Consider the following 19,376-nt stretch of genomic DNA (forward strand, 5'->3'; position numbering starts at 1 on the left):
CCACACAGATGATAGGAGTGTGTGGTTCTCATTGTTCTATACACATTGTCTTATATACAATGGCCAATGGCTTTGATTCAAGCTACTGAGGTTTGCTAAAGTGGTGCAGCTGTCTATAGAGATCAAACTTTTTTGTTTTAGTTTCTTGATAAAATGGATAGTTTTGGATAAAATATGGAGGGTTGGAGCCTCGTTGTGGTTTTTACAGCCGCCTGGGTCCATGTAAGAGGAATTCTGCCTCTCTCTAGTGGTGCTGGTGACCATTGTCTGCAGTACAGAAAGTGATGGGAAACCTAAACCTTTTGAGTTGTTACAGGTGCAGGAGATTAAAGGTATTCTTCTAATGGGGATAAACATTCTTGCGGGTTAACTGTCTCAGAGGGGATATCTTCTTGCTTTGGGGAGATTTCCTCTTCATATTCGTGTTCTGTTGACACTATCATTTTCCATAACATTAGTGATTAGGATGATTAAAGAGAGGGAAACTCCCTACCGGGGACACAGACAGCAATAGAAACCTGACAGAATTTGTAACCCCTTTTACCACTCTATCCAAACCTAACAAAAAATGTTTGCCTTTAGTTAGACATCAATATTACATTAATAATGTTTTTTAGGCACAAAGATATTTAGTTGGTAATTATAAATAAACCCAACATAATAAATGTTTTTGAGTTTTTTCTTACATCTTGATTGGACATTTCCCAGTACGGTCTCTCTCCATATGACATGACTTCCCACAGTACAATGCCATAACTCCAAGCATCACTTGCTGATGTAAATTTACGATAGGAAATGGCTTCTGGTGCTGTCCATCTAATAGGTATTTTGCCACCCTGAAAGGACAAAAGTACAATCACTTGCTGAATATGTATCTAATGTCACATTAAATATGTCAGTATGTCCCAGGTACCAATTACAACATCAAGAACAAGAATAAAAACAAAAAGAAGATCATTGCTTACCACTTGCACAGTACTGATATATTGGAGAATCATAAATGTTGCATCAGCCTACCAAGAGCTTTATCCCTGCTCTTTCCATACATTCCAAAGGTCCTTGGCTATGGAGCTATTTGTTCAATTGATCACAGAATAGGCATGTTTAAATGTGTTTAGGATATTGTTGAGCAGAGTCAGTCTGACCTGTTTACATTCAGTGGTACTGCACTAAGACCCAAAGAAACAAGAGGGCTGAACTTCATGAGGGAGTATAGAGAGATCCATGAGAAACACAGAGCGGCCATAGACAGAGATAAGGATGATAGATTGCAGCAGAGCACTCCACTACTGATCATATATATCATGGGTATATTTAAGGGTTTACTGCTTTAAAAACTCTGTAGTTAATGAGCAAACACTTTTTTTTCTGCATAAGGAATGACTCATTCACTTAGCTTGCACTATTTGGGTGCAAGACCAGGTAATACTTTTCCATTCAAACCAGTATGAAAAAATCTGAGCTTTCATGCTTAGAGATCTTTGAGGGTATCCCAAGAGATCATAAAGGCAGATTTTGTATTTGGTCCTTTCATTTAAATAGCCTTTTTGGATGTACCTGGATGGTAATTCCAATAGATGTTGTTTAAGGGTTACCTACAGAGGTTCATAAATCAGTGTCAGTCACAGACACCATTTTGTCTTCATGGTATGGAGTGTCAACGTCTAGCAATTCTTTTCTCAAGTCTTGTCACAGCTTCTTGGCATGAGACAACAATAATACAATACCATGGCAACACATAATCAGAGGTGGGTAATGATGGAATAATAGTAAAGTGCATTATTGGGAGACTTCCTGCCTGTTAGCATGATGTGAAGACCTCTACAAAGGTAGTAGACCTTGCTGCAATTCATAAACCCTGGAAAGAAACCGGAACAAAAGTGGAGTTCTTGGCTGTAGCAACTAATAAGGGTTTGCCTTTAATTTTAGAGAAAAAGTAGGAAATTGTGTCTGCTATGGACAACAACTCAGCTTTAGATTTTTCCCCCCCAGTTTGTATGCATTTTTCCCATGCATTGAAAAGCAGCAGCTGTCTACACAGAAAGTGGGATGCTGATTGGAGTAATGATCTGCAGACCATATAACAATTGGCTTAGCACAGGTCATGTGACCAGGTTCCATATACATTTTTAGTAGCATTATAGCAGATATAAGCATGGTGGATAGCTGCTATTATAGCTACAGTTTCATTTTTAGCTTTGGGTAACATCTCAAGAATTTACACAAAATACAATGTTGCTCAACACTTGTCTAGGTGATAGGAGTACAGACAAAATGGTAATCAGTTCCTAAACAGCAAAAATATACAGTAGGTGCTAGTTGTTTGATGACCAATCCATACATCCATCAGGGAAAACTACAGTGGGCAGTGAGGGGAAGCCTAAACTTGCTTTGCCAACATTGGGAGATCACCCATGGTATGGATGCCTTGGATTTTTATGGTTGGGATTTATTTCTTTCAGTTTAAAATTTTGTGATACCCTCAGATAAAAGAAGGTTCTCTTAAAAAAATGCTATATGCAGACCACACATCTTACATGATCAGATCATTTTCCAGTGACTTTCACATTAAAATGTTGCAACTATCGTCAGCTCAGAGTGAAAGCTGAAGTTTCCAGTTAACTAAAGTTCCAGATCTAGACTCCAGTGGGGTGGTTGAGAGAAAAACAGGGATACTGTGCAATCACCTGATGTCCTCCTTATCAATCAAAGACGTCACTGGTTGTTAGGATGCCAGTGGCTGGCCTGCAAGACTCCCAAGATTGTAATGCTGCACATTAAAAACATGTGGCTTTGTGTAACAAAAAGGCTTGATGCCCTTGCTGGCTTGTTGATAATTTTTAGGCAATTTGTGGCAACTTTTTAGGTATTTTGCAAAGGCACCCCTGAAGAGCTCAGAAGGCACCCCAGTGTGCCACAATACCCTGGTTTGAAAAAGGCTTGCATAAGCAACAACGTTCATTAAAATAAGCAAGTACAACATCTGCTTCTACATAGAATTGTGCAGTGTCTGCCTCCTAATTATACCTAAACACACTCCCATTTTATCCTTATTTTTTAATTGCAGTTGAATTATTAACATAAAAAGCATACAATATTGTATTGAACAACATACGTGCAAATTCCTGAATTTTTTTTTTTTATATGGCTTTAAGTAAGATTTGAACCACACGTAGTTATACAGCACTTCAAAAAAAAAAGTGCCACCTAAGTGACTGATAGCTAACAGCCGCACCATGTTTGGGAATATATAACGCCCTATTACCATGCACAGCCATGTACTTCATTCACTAAAAGGATTAACATAGATGACAGCTGTGTTAACCTCTATACTAATTGCACAGGATATAACTTTCCTCATCTAGATCTGTGTGTTCCTGTGTAAGGTGACCTTAAATAGAGGGATTAGCTGCGATACATCAATTTTCTGAAATGCTCTTTAGCAGGGAAATCTATATGTATTAAACAGGTTAATTATATTATACACTAGTTGGCTGCATTTACATTTGGGAGTGATGACGAGATACTTAGTCTAAACTACACAAAGTAAGAAGACATTGAAATAGAATTGATTTTAAATCAAATATCTGTTTGCTAAATAAATAAAGGCTAAGACTATAGTACAAGTGCACATTCTATACCAAAGAAACCAATACTGATAGAGATATGTCATCATCACTGAGACTGATGACGTCTCCTCCTGCAAATACTAATATCCTGGTTGTTATACTGCTCAGATGATTTTAATTTTTTAATTTTTTTGGAGTTAGTGTCCCATAAAATGTATACACAATGGGGGTTCTGATTTAGTGGCCTAGGTGGTATGGAGTGACAAGATGGATTTTAATGCCACATTTGCATTAAATTTAGGATGAGGCACTAAATATATTTATGGTGTCCATATCGCCGCCCCATGGTGACACCTAATATCCTATCATTAGTGACCTAGGTGGTATGGAAGCCAGAGACAGCCAGGTAACTGACATTTTCAGGTCAGCAATAGCAGCCTACATCTTTTTTTAAACAAAGGTTTCCTTTAAAGCTGAACACTGGGAATTACAAAAAAAATATAACCTTTTAGCGGGTCCCCCTGCACTGGAAGGGTAATTGCTTGTTTAGTCTAGGGGTGAAGGCATAAAGTATACTGCTTACCCTCTTCTTTGGTGTAGAAGGATCCAGCTCTGTTCTCTTCTACCTATCTGTGGGTGGTCCTGCATTGTACATTGAGGAGGAGAGCATGTGACCACAGCAAGAGCGTCTAAGAGTGTTTATAGGTGCAATTTTTTTTGTGGAGAGGGATTAGAATTCTTGTCAGGTTTGTTTGCTCTCTGTGCCCCTTTTAGGGAGATTCCCCCTCTCTATTTGTACTGTTTAAGTTATCATCGAAAGTGAAAGCAAAAGAAAATCCCAAATTTTGGGTTGACACCGGAACAAGAATGTGGAATTAGGAAATCTTCCAATGGTGACACTAGTTCTGGTGACACCTTGGGATTCTCTCACTTTAGAGGGGTTTCCTCTCACTTCCATTTTTAGCTATTGGATGTAGAGAAGTGAAGGGCAATTCTCCCAATACAACATACTGTAGATGGCAAAAAAAAAAAAAAAAAACAGACAGGGGTTACAACCCTCCCTTACTCTATCCAAAATTTAAAAAAAAATTACCTATAGTAAGAGGAATAAGGTGAAGCTCTTCGTTTGAGGGTGAGACTGAGTTCTGTGATGTATCTTCTATCTCCGTACAGCATGGTGTCTTCAGCGGGGAGATAGGCCGCTTCCGGCTGTAAGCTGCTTCTGGTCTCCAGTGGACCGCACACCTGAGAGCCGGAATCAGTCTATCTCCCCGCTGAAGACACCATGCTGTACAGAGATAGAAGATACATCACAGAACTCTAATGTCGGTCTTCTCCTCACCGCTGTAGTAGTCTCATCCGCAAAGAGCTTCACCTTATTCCTCCTACTTTAATGTGAGTTTCAAATGCGCTATGTACTTTGCATTATTAAATACTACACTTAGAGGCGCTCTCCTATTTCTCTCTTTATTTCAATCACAAACCATGGTGAGTCTAAGGCATGTTCAATTTTCTTGTACAATTTTCTGTTAGATTTACCACCAACCACGTTATATGAGGTACAAGCTAAACAACACTTTCACTTGTATTTAATTAGACAGGCCTTTGTACTACATAGTTGAAGGTAAATTTCAAGAAAATTGTACAGAAAATTGTAAGAAAATTGTATAATGTATGGCCAGCCTTAGATTAAACTATATTATAGTGTGCAGGGAGGTCCAGGAGCTAACATTTGGTGCCTGTGACACTGTTCTCCAGCATGGTGATGTCACCAGTGCCTCCAGTAAGTTGGCAGAAGCTGCTACAAAGGTAAGTAATGTATTTATTTATTGGTAAATATTTCGTATTGTCAGCCCTTTTTTCACCAATTTGTATTTAATGGCTGTAGCTAAAGTGCACCTTCCACTTTCATGAAGCTCCTAATGCTCTTTTACTGGAATTTAGTTTAAAATGCACATAGTGCTTAGTGTGGGTCTACCACTAGCTCTTGTAATCTATTGATGTATGTCAGGACTAACACCGTGACTTTTGCTGGACACTACAAACCCGTATATCAAGTGGATTTTTACTTTTATGTAAACACACTTATTTTTATGGTTTTATTTCCCTGGTTTTATTTTTGGCATAGATGTTAATGCAAATGATGGCTATCATAAACAGGATACATTAACTTTTCATTTAATTGCCCAGTGTCATAGATGACATACAGCACAGGAAACTTTCGGTCAATTAATAGTAAATTTCTGTTATCAGGAACCTGAGCTAAAACCGGAAAGTATCGATTTCCTACAGCAAACGGAAGATTTACAGGGATAATATTTTTCTAATAGATACACTGTAATAAAAATTACATTTAATGTGTAAATAGGAACCATGTGCAGAATACTTTTTATGAGAGAAAAGAGTGAATGCACAAAGAACCTCGACCAGCCTGTTTATGACAATGATGCTTTTTTTTACCCAATCATCATTGGTTTCAGTTCATCTGACGCCATATTGGGCATATTACTGCTATGTTAGCTTAAGCTCTTAATTGTTTTCTGTACTTATAAAAGTTACATATTTTCCTAGAAATAACATTTGTGGAGATAGTTTCAAAGTAAAGTTTAACCACTTCAGCTCTGGAAGGTTTTACCCCCTTAATGACCAGGGCATTTTTTGTGAATAGGCACAGCGTTACTTTAACTAACAATTGCGTGTGACCCAAATACAATTGATATCCTTTTTTTCACACAAATAGAGCTTTCTTTTGGTGGTATTTGATCACCTCTGTGGTTTTCAAACTTTGCGATATAAACAAAAAAAGAGCGACAATTTTGAAAAAAAAAAAAAAACAATATTTTTTTTACTTTCTGCTATAAAACATTCCCGATTTTTTTAAATCTAATTTTTTTTATCAGTTTAGGCCAATTTGCATTCTGCTACATATTTCTCAAAAAGTATATTTTAATTGGTTTGCGCAAAAGTTATAGCGTTTACAATCTACGGGATAGATTTATGGACTTTTTAATTATTTTATTTTTGTTTTTATTAGTAATGGCGGCGATCAGCGAGACTGCGACATTGCGGCGGACTAAGTCTGACACTAAGTGACACTTTCTGGGGACCAGTGACATTAATACAGTGATCAGTGCTAAAAAATATGCACTGTTACTGTGTAAATGACACTGGCAGGGAAGGGGTAATACTTGGGGTGATCAAGGGGTTAAGTGTGGGCCTTACTAACTGTGGGGGGGGGGGGGGTAGGCTCTATGACAGGCACACATAGATTGGTGTTTCAGCTTAGCTGAGACACACGATCTCACTGTGCCTGTCTGACAGGAGAGCTGCCTGCCTTGTTTACATAGGCAGGCGGCTCTCCTGTCAGTTTCCCCGAAGATTGAGGGAGGCCGGCGGTGATCGTGCCTTCTCCTCCTGCGGTCTGGCTCCTGCTGTGTCTAATCACAGCGGGAGCGCCCCCGAGACCGTGTGCACATAATCACATAGATCTACGTGATTATGCGCAGCCGAGCCAACCTGCCACAGTAAATCTGCGTGGGGCGGTTGGCAAATGGTTAATATGCTTATATTTTGCCTTCCCCGGGTCTTCCTTTCCCCTTCAGTAACACGCTAAAAACATTTTTATTAAAAGTATAACTAAAGACAAAACTATTTTTTTTTTAGTTTTCGACAGAGTGGAGAGGGATTAGAACCCCCCGTTAAGGAGATTCATCCTCTCTATTTGTCCTGTTTACCATTCTCATTGAAAGTAAAAGTAAGACCCAAATGTTGGATTGTCCCCAGAAAAGAAATAGAGGGGAAATCTTCCAATGGGGACACTAGTTTCGGTGACCTGGGGGGCCCCCAAGGAATTCCCTTAATTGGCAGAGATTTCCTCTCACTTCCTGTTTGGCTACAGGAGGACAGGAAGTGAAGGGAAATCTCTGCAATGGGACAGAGATGGGGGAAAACATTTGACAGGGGCTATAACCTTTCCCTACCTACTCTATCCAAAATGAAAAGAAGTTTTGCCTACAGTTCTACTTTAAGACCCAGTGACATCATCATCACTGTGTCTCTGTTCTCATCTATGCAAAGCAAGCAGCTCAGGGCTGATGGGAGATGTAGGCATTGTGCTGTACATAACTTCCTGAAAACATCACAACAGTCTGCCTCAGAGCTCCTCCAATGATCTCTCAGTCCTGATGAATCCAGTAGGCTTGGTAGTAATGCAAATATGATAATGCCTTGATAAGTGGATGTCAGTCTAAGGGAGCTGCCCTAGGTAAAACCAACACATGATGATGAGCTTCCATGTCTTAAAGAACTGAAATCCAAAGAATGAAAGGGGCAGATCAAAGACAGCCAGGCTGGTGTAAGAGCTAGATAATGGTAGATGTCCTCCAGCCAAGAAATAAGACATCTCTGTCTGACTTCCACAGATTCTAATGAACACTGTAAAAAGCTTACAGTGTGCAGTGCAGAAAACAGAACAGAAGAGGAGCAAGTGCAACTGTGCAAGACTGAAGGTAAGGCTGGAGTTCAGCTATAAAGGGTATCTGAATCGGAACATCACCCTAAAGGGCAATTTTTGCTTTTCTGCTCCCACTCCTTCCCCTCTTCAACTTTTTTATACATTTTTTGGAGGGGGGGTGGGGGGGGTACCTGATCTTAATAGGTACCTGCTCCAACTTCTGCCCGAAATGCCTCCAAATCTCCAATCTACCTTTTTTTGCTGTTGTGATCCGACTTTCTGTTAGAGGGTGGCTACGTTCATTCTCTATGCTCCAACCTCTTTTGCTCGCTTCTGAGATGGACTAGGGCAGGGGTATCCAACCCAATTTCATCTCAGGTCACATCAGCATTACGGGCACCCTCAAAAGGCTAGTTCTATCTGTAGCCCCCCACTATCAAAAGTCAAGAGTCTCCCATCCACCACAGTGCACCCCCCTTACCTTATGCTGCTGCAGAGAAGGCGCTGGGGGTGGAGCTGGGAAGCAGCGTGCAGGGTCTGGAGGAGGAGGACCAGAGGAGGGCTGGAGTCACCTGCTGGAGTCTGCTGAATGCTGAGTCCAGGGGAGGTGGAGCTAAGTGGGGTTCTGCGGCTACACAGAGAAGCGCAGGATCTGTAGGAGGAGTTCTGTCCTCCTTTCTGCTGCGGACTGCTAAGACAAGGTGGGGGCAGAGATGAGAAAGGTGCAGCAGCTGCAGGAGAGGTGCAAGGACCACATTAAATGGCCTAGAGGGCTGGATTCAGGCTTGTGTTTGAATAATGGTTATGAACTATGGGATTTATAGTGCGCATCGAATAATACACATGATCTACACTGCTCATTTCGAACAAACAAAAAGTGAAAGAGAAAAGGAGAGGTCCGGGAGCTCAAGGAGGATGTAACAAGGAGGCAGAAGAACATAAAAGGAAATTATTTATTGTAAAATAGATTACAGGGTCGTTAAATAGTGAATGTGTATGGCTTATTTTATTTATTTTTTTTTATTTTATTTTAAGAGAATATGTATCATTTAGTCTCATATAGAGAACAATATCATTTAGTGCCATTTAACCACGTCTGGACTGGAATGTTTTACCCCCTTAGTGACCAGGCCTTTTTTTTGCGATATGGCACTACGTTAGTTTACCTGACAATTGCACGGTCATGCAACGTTGTACCCAAATAAAATTGATGTCCTTTTTTTGCCAACAAATAGAGCTTTTTTTTTTTTTTGGTGGTATTTGATCACCTTTCATTTTTTGCACTATAGACAAAAAAAGAGCGATAATTCTGAAAAAAAAAACAACAATATTTTTTTTACTTTCTGCAATAAAACATTCCCAAAGAAGAAAAAAAAATAAAAACCAAATTTTTTTCATCATTTTAGGCCAATATGTATTCTGCTACATATTTTTGGTAAAAAAAAAAATCCCAAAAAGTGTAAATTGATTGGTTTGTGCAAAAGTTATCCCGTCTACAAACAACATTGCGGCGGACAGATCGGACCCCTAACTGACATTTTTGGCACTTTCAGGGGGGGACCACTGACATTACTACAGTAATCAGTGCTAAAAATTTGCAGTGTTACTGTACTAATGACACTGGTAGGAAAAGGGGTTGACATCAGGGGCGATCAAAGGGTTAAATGTGTCCCTAGGGGGTGCTTTCTAGCTGTGAGGGGGGTGGGCTTGCTGAATGAAACCAGAGACCTGTGTTCCTAAATAAGAGGAACATAGGATCCCTGTGTTAATTACTGACAGAACAGAGGTTCTGTCTCCACGGGGAGCATGGGTGCCCAGTGGATATCGTGGCTGCCGGACCTGCTGATTGGCTCCCCCTGTGGCCAAATGATGTGTGCACGTGCCTCTGGTGGCGCTCACGTGCCCCCTCTAGTGGTCCCGTGAATCAAAGTACAGGTACGTCGTTTCGTGGGATAGAGCCGAGTTGCCGCAGTATAAGTACTGCGGCTGGTCGGCAAGCGGTAATAAAACCTATGTGCACTTCGGAAATATCTGTGATTTTTTTTTTTCCTGACATGGAAAGGTGGAATTTCACTTTAACAATGATATGCACACACAATATTGAAAGTCTGTTCCTTTAAATCCTTTTTTTTTTTTTTGTGAGTGAAACTATGCCACTAAAATAGACGTTCTGTTGTTGGGACTTTTCTTTAACGACAGCAGGAACAAAACTTGGACACCTGGTCCTTGTGTTTATTTTCCAGATCTAAGATCTGGAACGTAACACCTGGACCTGTCTTGTGTGTGTATTATTCCCTTGCCATACTTCACTTATTGATTTTGAGTTGGATCGCAAAGCTGGAATTTGTTTGTGTGTTTTTCTAGTACAAGGCCGGGGCTGTTTGGTCGGTGTGGATGCCTTCCAGCTATAAATTCAGCACAGGACAGACCTGTTCACAGATTTGGAGCATGATATAACAAAGAGCAGATTATGAGAGTGTTTTGTGAAATAAAATCTAGGATCTGGAATCAAGGCGGCCAGAACAGAAAGCGTACACGACATACAGGGTAGGAACAAAGCTTACTTGTCTATACATTAGATGAGGGCTGGCTTGGGGGCAATCGTCCGGCAACTATGTCCCTTTGCTAGATTACACCTAATAGGATTTATGAAAGCATTTTGCAATAAATAAAACTTATGTAGCACTACCCCCAAAGGAGCCACTATAATTTAGCCAATTCTTTCCCCAAGAATAATGCAGAGGGAGCCAGACACACAGCAACAGTTCACTCACTCTGGTTCATTAATCCGTCTAGGGGATGAATGACTTTTTAGGACTTTTATTTGCTGAAGAACTGGGATTGGGTGTAGGGTGATAGATGATACTCCAAATTTACTGAATATTTGCGGGAGGACACTTCATTTTGCTAAGTGTGCCTGAACAGTCTCTATGCAGAACAAGTATAGATGGCAGAACTGTCTCTTTTTAATCACTTTAGCCCCGGAGGATTTTGCTGCTCAATGACCAGGCCCTATTTTGCGATTTGGCACTGCGTTACTTTAACGGACAATTGCGTGGTCGTGAGACGCTGTGCCCAAAATAGAGCTTTCTTTTGGTGGTATTTGATCACCTGTGCGATTTTTATTTTTTGCACTATAAACAAAAAAATTACAATATTTTTCATGTTCTTTTATATGAAATTCTCAAAAAAAATATGTAAAAATCAATTTGTTTTCTGCTACATATTTTTGGTAAAAAAAAAATTGCAATAAGCGTATTTTGATTGGTTTGCGCAAAAGTTATTGTGTTTACTAACTACGGGAAAGATTTATGTCATTATTATTGTTTTTTTTTACTAGTAATGGCAGCGATCTGTGATTTTTTTGCGGGACTGCGACATTGTGGCAGACAGATCGGACCCCTAACTGACATTTTTTCACACTTTTGGGGGTACCAGTGACATTACTACAGTAATCAGTGCTAAAAATATGCACTGTTACTGTAAAAATGACACTGGCAGGGACACAGTATGTGTGATCAAGGGGTTAAATGTGTCCCTATGGGCATGATTCTAACTGTCAGGGGGCATGGCTTGTGAAGTAATCACAGAGACGTGTGATCCTATATTGCAGGATCACATAGCCTCTGTGATCACTTCAGGGAGGATGACAGATGGCTGTGTTTTCATCAGCCGTCTGTCCTTCTCTCTCAGCTGCGGGAGATCACGAGTGGCCGGCGGCCATCGGAGCCGCCGGTCATATGCACTGGCTCCCCAGCTAACGAGCGGGGGTGGTAGCACGTCGCCGGTGGTGCACGCTCAACCCCTAGATTCTCCTGAGCGAGCGACGTAGTATAACGTCACTTTGCCCAGGAGCGGCTGCCTGCCGCAGTAAAACTGTGGTGGGCGGTTGTTATGTGGTTAAAAGCTATCCCAGATAGAACTATCACTGGCTCTTCCACCCAAAGGAAACAGCACACAGTCACTAGAACCCTAGGCTCAGGTCAGTGCTATCAATATCACAGGATCTCCGGAAGCCTCCTGCCAGTATCAACCAGACACTTTTCAGAGGTTAAAGCTTACAATGCCGCAGAACAGCAAGACCCTTTCTAACTTCCACAATTCACTCTTCAGCGAGCTCTCCAGACCAGGTCCGTAGGTGAAATCCTTTGATTGGCTCCAGAAAATGCTCTTAAAAGTAGACCCCCAGCTATGCCACACCTGGGACCTTAATGAACATGCAGCAAACCCCAGCAGCAGGCTAGGAACTCCTCCATTAGGACAAGAAGTTGGCTGCTCTGAGCCCCAGACTATTTATGTGATCTTCAGCTACCTACTGGGCGCACCTTCCCACGGATTGTCTGAAGTCCTATAAATATTCAGACTGCTGTTTGACATTTTAGCTCATTATGTTCTAGAAATGACTAGAATGCAAGGGAGAATAATCAAACCTGCAGCCTCCATTAGGACAAGAATGTGGCTGCTCAAAACATCCGACTAGTTATGTGATCTTCAGCAACCTACTGGGTGTATCTCCCCAGGGATTGGCTAAAGTCCTATAAATATTCAGACTGCTTGTTTGGCTTTCCAGCTTACTATGGTCTAGAAATGTCTAGAATGGGAAGTAATCAAACCTACAAGTTATAAAGACGTCAGCACACGGAAGTGACATGGCGATGGAAATGATGTGGCTGGGGTGGCTCTCCCTCTCCGACGACGGGGTGCGGCCATGGAAGGCATCCTCACAGACGCCAATTATGGGGCAGATTGGGGCCATATAAGGTTTGGTACATTATGCCAGGCTAATAGGGACAACCACGCGGTAGTGTGTGACGTCATGAGGTATGTGAAAATATGTCTTAAAAAATTTAAAAAATATATAATGGTGGTTTTATATATATATACTTAGTTGGCTTTATTCATCTTTATATACTATGGCTCACGGGACTTTTCCATTGGGTGTTTGGATTGCTGATCCATATCTGAAAGTGATATAGCCTTACCTACTCTGGCATAGGGGGACGTTTGTGGTGGGGTCATTCACCTACCCCCCTCAACCCTATGGGGTGATAATTTCATTCATAAAGGGACAGACCCCTGTGAGGTAATGCATTTTTCTTCCTGATGTTTATATGATAGACACAATGTATAATAAATATTATTCCTTTTATATATAATCTAACCCATCAGGGAGCTCCTTTTGTATCAAGACCTTTTCAAATATACCTTGCAATATGTTTGTTTGGACACACGTAGAAGGAAAATTAAAAGACTAACATCAGTAAGTTTATATTTGGTAGGGCCCTATAGACCAGTGTTTTTCAACTCCGGTCCTCAGGGCACACTAACAGGCCAGGTTTGCAAGAAAACTGAAATACATCCCATGTGATATAATTTGCTGCTCAGTGATTGCAGTATTCTAGTCTGCATCTCCCCAAGGTAATACTTAAAATCTGGCCTGTTAGTGTGCCCTGAGGACCAGAGTTGGGAAACACTGCTATAGACCACCGGCATTTTGAGAAGTATGATAATTTTGTCTATTGACTTCTATAGGATGATTGTCCTATAATATGGTCCTGGTGCCCGCCCAGGGAACATTCCTTGCATGTGTACTACCAGAGGTTCGTTTTTGTCTATATCTCAGGACTGCTATAGAATATTTAAATATGGAATATGCGTAATATGTGTATGAATACCCATTTGTAAATTATGTTGTTTCTGTCTGTAGATTAGTACTATATAGTCTTTGCAGTCCTGAGGAAGTGATTGGTGAAACGCGTCGGCATCAAAGACCACCAATTATATAGTGCTTATCAGACCAGCCACCATATATTTCTCTCCCTCAAGGAATTGTTTTTATTCATTTGTCCTGTTGTACTGTTTTTATTTCATTTTTTATATAATAAAATATAGATTTTATTGAATTATGAGCATCCCTATGTTTGGCCTGTACAGTCCGACTTTTCTTTTTCTTTTTACACAACCACAGAACAACCCAAAGCAATCAACAGCTGCTCTGCTGATTAACAAAGGAGCAGTGGTGTATTTAGGTTTTGTGCTGCCCTAGGCCTGACTAAACTTGTGCAGCCCCTAATTTAAATATGACCCACCTCTTCCTGTAAAGGCCACACCCCTTCCTGTTTATGACCCGACCTGTCATCTGTAAACCACAGACCACAACCAGTCTATCAGTGCCCATCAGTCCAGCCTCATCAGTGCCGCCTTATCAGTGCCCCTCAGTGCAGCCTTATTACTGTCCATCAGTGCAGCCTCATCAGTGCGGCCTCATTAGTACAGCTTGATCAGTGGCCACCAGTGCAACCTATCAGTGCCCATTAATGCAGCCTATCAGTGCCCATCAGTGCAGCTTATCAGTGCCACCTCATCAGTGGCCATCAGTGAAGCCTATTATTCCCCAACAGTACCAGCAGGTAGCAGTGTGACTGCTTTATGGGGGTGCCAAACTGATTTGCCCCATAGGATTGGCACTATACTAAAAGTGTAATGCAAGATGGTTTGGGACCCTTTTCATGTGGGAGCCAGGCGGAGGCTGTTTTTTTTTCCATGTGGGGTGCAGCTTTTTTGCTGCCCCCCTGCAAAGTGCTGCCCTAGGCCTGGGCCTTGTTGGCCTAGGCCAAGATACAGCACTGCAGAGGAGCCAAAAAGCTTACATTTGCATAACACTCTAGCAACCTAACTAGGTGGGTGCTACACTTAGAAGCAAGTATTGCAATTTTGTGATTTATTTTAGGCACTTTCAGCAGCTGATTTACTCACCTACTGAGTATGCAGCTTCCTTATCTTTTAATCCTTGCCTATGTTCCAGTTTAGACTGGTGCCATAACTGCTGTCCCAGGTTTCCAGTGTCAGGATGGCTCCTTTCTCTTGCATCCTATGGAGCCACCCTTACATGCGGGGACTAGAGTTTTGTTTACCCACACTGTGTGCATCAATAGAAACATAAAACCCAGGAGCCTAGAATGGCAAGGCACTCCCCTGTTCCTCTCTCCTCCTCCATCCTCCCTTCTCAAAGCTAACAGACCGGCTCCAGACTGCATTGTTCATTGTTAACTATTTTCTGTAAAGACCAGAATTTCAGGTAAGCAGTGTTGAGAGAGCAGGAGACAGCAGCATTGAAAACTGAAAAGTTGGAAAGTTGCAAGAGCTTGGGTAACAATTTTAACAAATAGAATTATTATTATATTTTGCCCAATATAAAAGTTTAATACTACTTTAAACTTGTTTTACTCTTAGTTTTGGATAGAGCAGGAGAGGGTAAAATCATTGGTTACTTTCTTTTTTATGCCCTATTGAGGAGATTTTCCTTCATTGTTGTCAACAGGAAGTGAAAGAAAATCTCCCTGAAGCATTGGGAGACACCAGAAATGATGTCCTCATTGAAAGATTTTCCATCTTTTTCTGTATTGGGGACAAATAAGGGATTTTCTATAATTTTCTGTCCCAGTCACAATGGTAACCAGGACAAATGCAGAGGGTAAATCTCACCAGTAGGGACACTGGCAGACAGTGAGAACCTTCCACACATAATCCTAACAAAAAAGAAAGATTTGGATGAAGCTATACGTTGTGTCTAACTTACATTAATCTCAGTTACATGTATTCTGTATTAAAAAATGTGACAATGAGAACCAAGTGGACAGAGGGATTGCCATAAATGAAACTGCATAAAAAGGCATACCAGAGCGTTCTGGCACATATAACACCATAATGAAACATTAATATATTACTACTTACTTGGTAGCTTGACAGCCAAGATCTGATAAGTCTACACAATGGAGTGCTACTTTATTGTTTTATTATGAACAGATATCTTCCATGGGGATTGGGCAAATGACCATTAAGAGAGTGTCTAATGTCTGATGTCACCTGCATCATCTGGAGCCCCTCACGCCATTGAACCCTATGGACAGGGCTGACAGCCTATATAGACAGCATGCACGATGATGTGTTTTTGTACATGCCTCACCCCTTGCATCATGTGAATATTTTAAAACGACTACAAAGAAGGAGTTATTGGAGATGGTTTACAGTTTAAGTTATATGCAGTGCAGACCACCAAACAAGGTAGAAAAATATAGTTTCACACTTCTTGAAGATTATTCTGACTATTCTCCATCTCCCTTAATGAATTCAGCCATAAATGTCCAGAGGAAGAACACACACAAAAAAAAAAAGAAGGATTCTAATCTTCCTCTACTCTACCAAAAAAGTATTGTATTGCTTTCTATGTTGCTAGACATACACTATTACTATTTGTTGTTCAGCTAGTGCATGGATTGAGGAATCCCCCCAACATTGTATTCTGACAGCAACATTAACTTCTGTCAGAATAAATTGATCAGTGGCTGTGGCCAGTTGGTTGCAGCTGCTGATCGAGAAAAAAATGAATTCATGTCCCTTCTACTGAAGTTGACCAAACAATCAACTTCTGTCAAATGGGGACTGCCAAACACTGTTTGAAAGTTGTCCAGTTCTGCAGGGAATTTCTATCAGTGTATAACCAGCTTTACCCTTTAGGAGGTCAATTCCTAAATGCTTTTACACATTTCACCCAATTAGAAAAATGTGGAAATCGTGAGTGAAAGTTGTGTGGAAACATTTATAGATAGACCCCCTAATTGTCTGCCTTATATGAGTTTGTCTTACTGTACATATATTAAAATTTTTTCCACTTTGTTTAGAGCAGATGAGGGTTAAAACCTTTTTTTTTTGCCACCTTTGTCTTAATAGGGCAATTTTTGTTCACTTCCTGTCCTGCAGATTCAACAGGAAGTGAGGGGATAGCTTTTCAATGTGAGGGAAATGCCCTCTTAGACAGTTGTCATGGCAACAGATGTCCCAGTTGGAAGATTTCCCCTCTATTCTTGTTCCAGTGACAGTGGTTACCAAGGCAAACAAGAGCGAGTGATTCTCCCTAACTGGGACACTGACAGAAAACAAAAATGACAGTGGTTCTAACCTGACTACTCATTTCAAATTCTAAGAAAAAAACTTTAGTTATACTTACTTAATTAAACTAAATAAGCCAAAAATGTGTTACTTCAATATTCACTATAACATGGATAATAAGGACAAGGACAGTGCACATGGCTATGCAGAGCACATTAAGCCAATCGAATTAGCCATTGCATATTATAGCCCTTTGCCATTACCACAGTAACAGAATTTTATACTGTAAATACTAGAACCAATTTGGTCAGGACCAGTCAATTCTTTGTGTTGTCCTCATCCAATATAATACATTCTTAATAGTAGTTCTTTCTCACCCTGGTTGTGTACGCTGCCTCCGGGTCATCTTCCAGAATACGGGACAATCCAAAGTCGGACACTTTGCAGACCAGGTTACTGTTAATAAGTATATTGCGTGCTGCCAAGTCACGATGGACGTAACCCATATCCGAGAGATATTTCATGCCAGATGCAATGCCGCGGAGCATACCCACCAGCTGGATGACTGTAAATTGAGCATCGTGTTTCTGCAAAGAATTTCAAGTACACTACTCAGATACTAATTGGCCATTAAATTATTGTTGAGTACTGGATAGAAATTATCGATGACATTCCTGGGTATGATTACCACATATGTTTGTTGATTTACTGGGATAATTATACTTAATTTACTAGATGCTGAGCAGTTTATTATTTTAGGATGTGTCAGGAAAAAAATATTGGCAGCATGTACAATGCCGGCTGTTGTAGAACTAATAGTATCAGCAATACCCTGCACATTAACACTGCAATATTCCAAAAGTGTAGCTGTAACAGTGAACTTGATCACAAACAAAGCTACATAGCTAAGTTGAAAAAAAAAAAAGTCCAGCTAAAATACAAAATAAATAAACTGAAAACCTGCATCCTCGCACAATGGTATAATTTGGGTGATGCCTCGGTTGGATATTAGAGCTGACCTACATGTGCATTCTGTTTTTTACACATACAGTAGTTTATGCTGTGGGTTAATATGCATTGTGTTATGGTGGCCCATTCATTTAAATGATAGAAATGCAGAAAGAATACCAGAGAAAATTAGATGAAAAATTCCATTGTTATTCAGCAACTGCTGTTACGGTCTTCCTCCATGAGGAGAGCTCAATACTGGTTCTAATATAGATCTATGAAGTCACTGGAGTCCATCCAAGTTTTATTCTGTATTAAGCCCTGATGAAGGAGGAGTGGTATGGCCCCTGAAATGCATCAGTTATTTTTCTATAACATTTTTACAGATAACCAAAATGATCTTGGACTCTTTCATCCAGCTTTGGTCTGGTACTCGTTTTGGCATTTCTATGGTTTCTATGGTTTGGGTGTCTATCGTGGTAAGCCTTTAGCTTTTTTGAGGTTTTCCTAATATTGCAAGTCTAAAAGAATCCAGCGCCTTTTTGAGTATGTTGTTTTGGAGTCCATTCATTTAAATGGACTGCTTAAAGCCAGCCATACACACACAGATTTTTTTTCCTTCAGCCTGGGGCCGAACAATAGAATTCTAACAGATTTCTGCATCCTTGCTGAACAGCGTGAATGGATGGATTTCCCCTGCTGGCCATTGCGTTCTGGCAGCTGACTCCAGGGACTATCGAAATGTGTGAAAAGAGGCTGCATCTGATTGAGTGCAGCTACTGATTGGTCGACAGCTTTTCACCTGGCACCAACAGGGCATCCACAGCCCAAATTTTGGTTGATTAAGGCTGGGTTCACACTATTTGCAGAGCGGCTTGCAGCAGGGGGTGCGGTGCGTGTTTATCATTTCAGGGGCGAATGAGATACAAATTTTTGCCTGAATTCAGACCTGAAACTGAGCCAAAGATGTACAGGACCTTTCTGCAGTGGCTCTGCGGCCAACCCTAGAGATGTGTAAACCGGCTGCATTGAGAGCCGGTCACACTCTCCTGTCATGCAAATTGGATACAGGGAAATCCGCATAAGTGTGAACCCAGCCTTAGCATTAATCAAAACACTTCAAACACACCAAAACAATTTTGTATATGCTCTCCTACTCTGGCCACCTTTAGGTGATCCCTAAAAACTCATCTCTTCAGGGTAGCTTATCCCCCCCCCAACTAACAACTGAACTTCTAAATGTTCCGTTAGCTCATCTCCCACAGTTATTACCTTTTGTACCATTTGCCCCACCCTATTAGACTGTAAGCTCTTATGAGCTCTTATGAGCAGGGCTCTCTTAACCCTCATGTGTTTTATTGTATTGTAATGCCTGTTTGTCCAGCGGGCTGAAGGAAAAAAAAAAAAAAAAACTGAGCAGCTTTGGAGGACCTTCTGTACTAACTATCCGATGTTAGTACAGCTATCTCCCTGCTGAACTATTGTGTTCTAACAGGGGGACTGCCCCCCCCCCCCCC

General features: G+C 40.8%; 1 protein-coding gene across 2 annotated transcripts in view; it reads right to left on the reverse strand.

Annotated features, from left to right (window-relative positions):
* Positions 1-19,376, reverse strand: part of EPHA3 (EPH receptor A3) — a 499,175-nt gene that overhangs the window by 39,112 nt on the left and 440,687 nt on the right. For both annotated transcript variants that reach the window (XM_082244783.1, XM_082244782.1), the window contains exons 13-14: positions 17,289-17,498; positions 687-836 (exon numbers count right to left, since the gene is read on the reverse strand). In XM_082244783.1, coding sequence (XP_082100909.1) covers positions 687-836; positions 17,289-17,498 — 360 coding nt within the window. The remainder of the gene's footprint in view (positions 1-686; positions 837-17,288; positions 17,499-19,376) is intronic.

The sequence above is a fragment of the Pelophylax lessonae genome (assembly GCF_965119305.1).
Source record: "Pelophylax lessonae genome assembly, chromosome: 2".
Taxonomy (NCBI): Eukaryota; Metazoa; Chordata; class Amphibia; order Anura; family Ranidae; genus Pelophylax; species Pelophylax lessonae.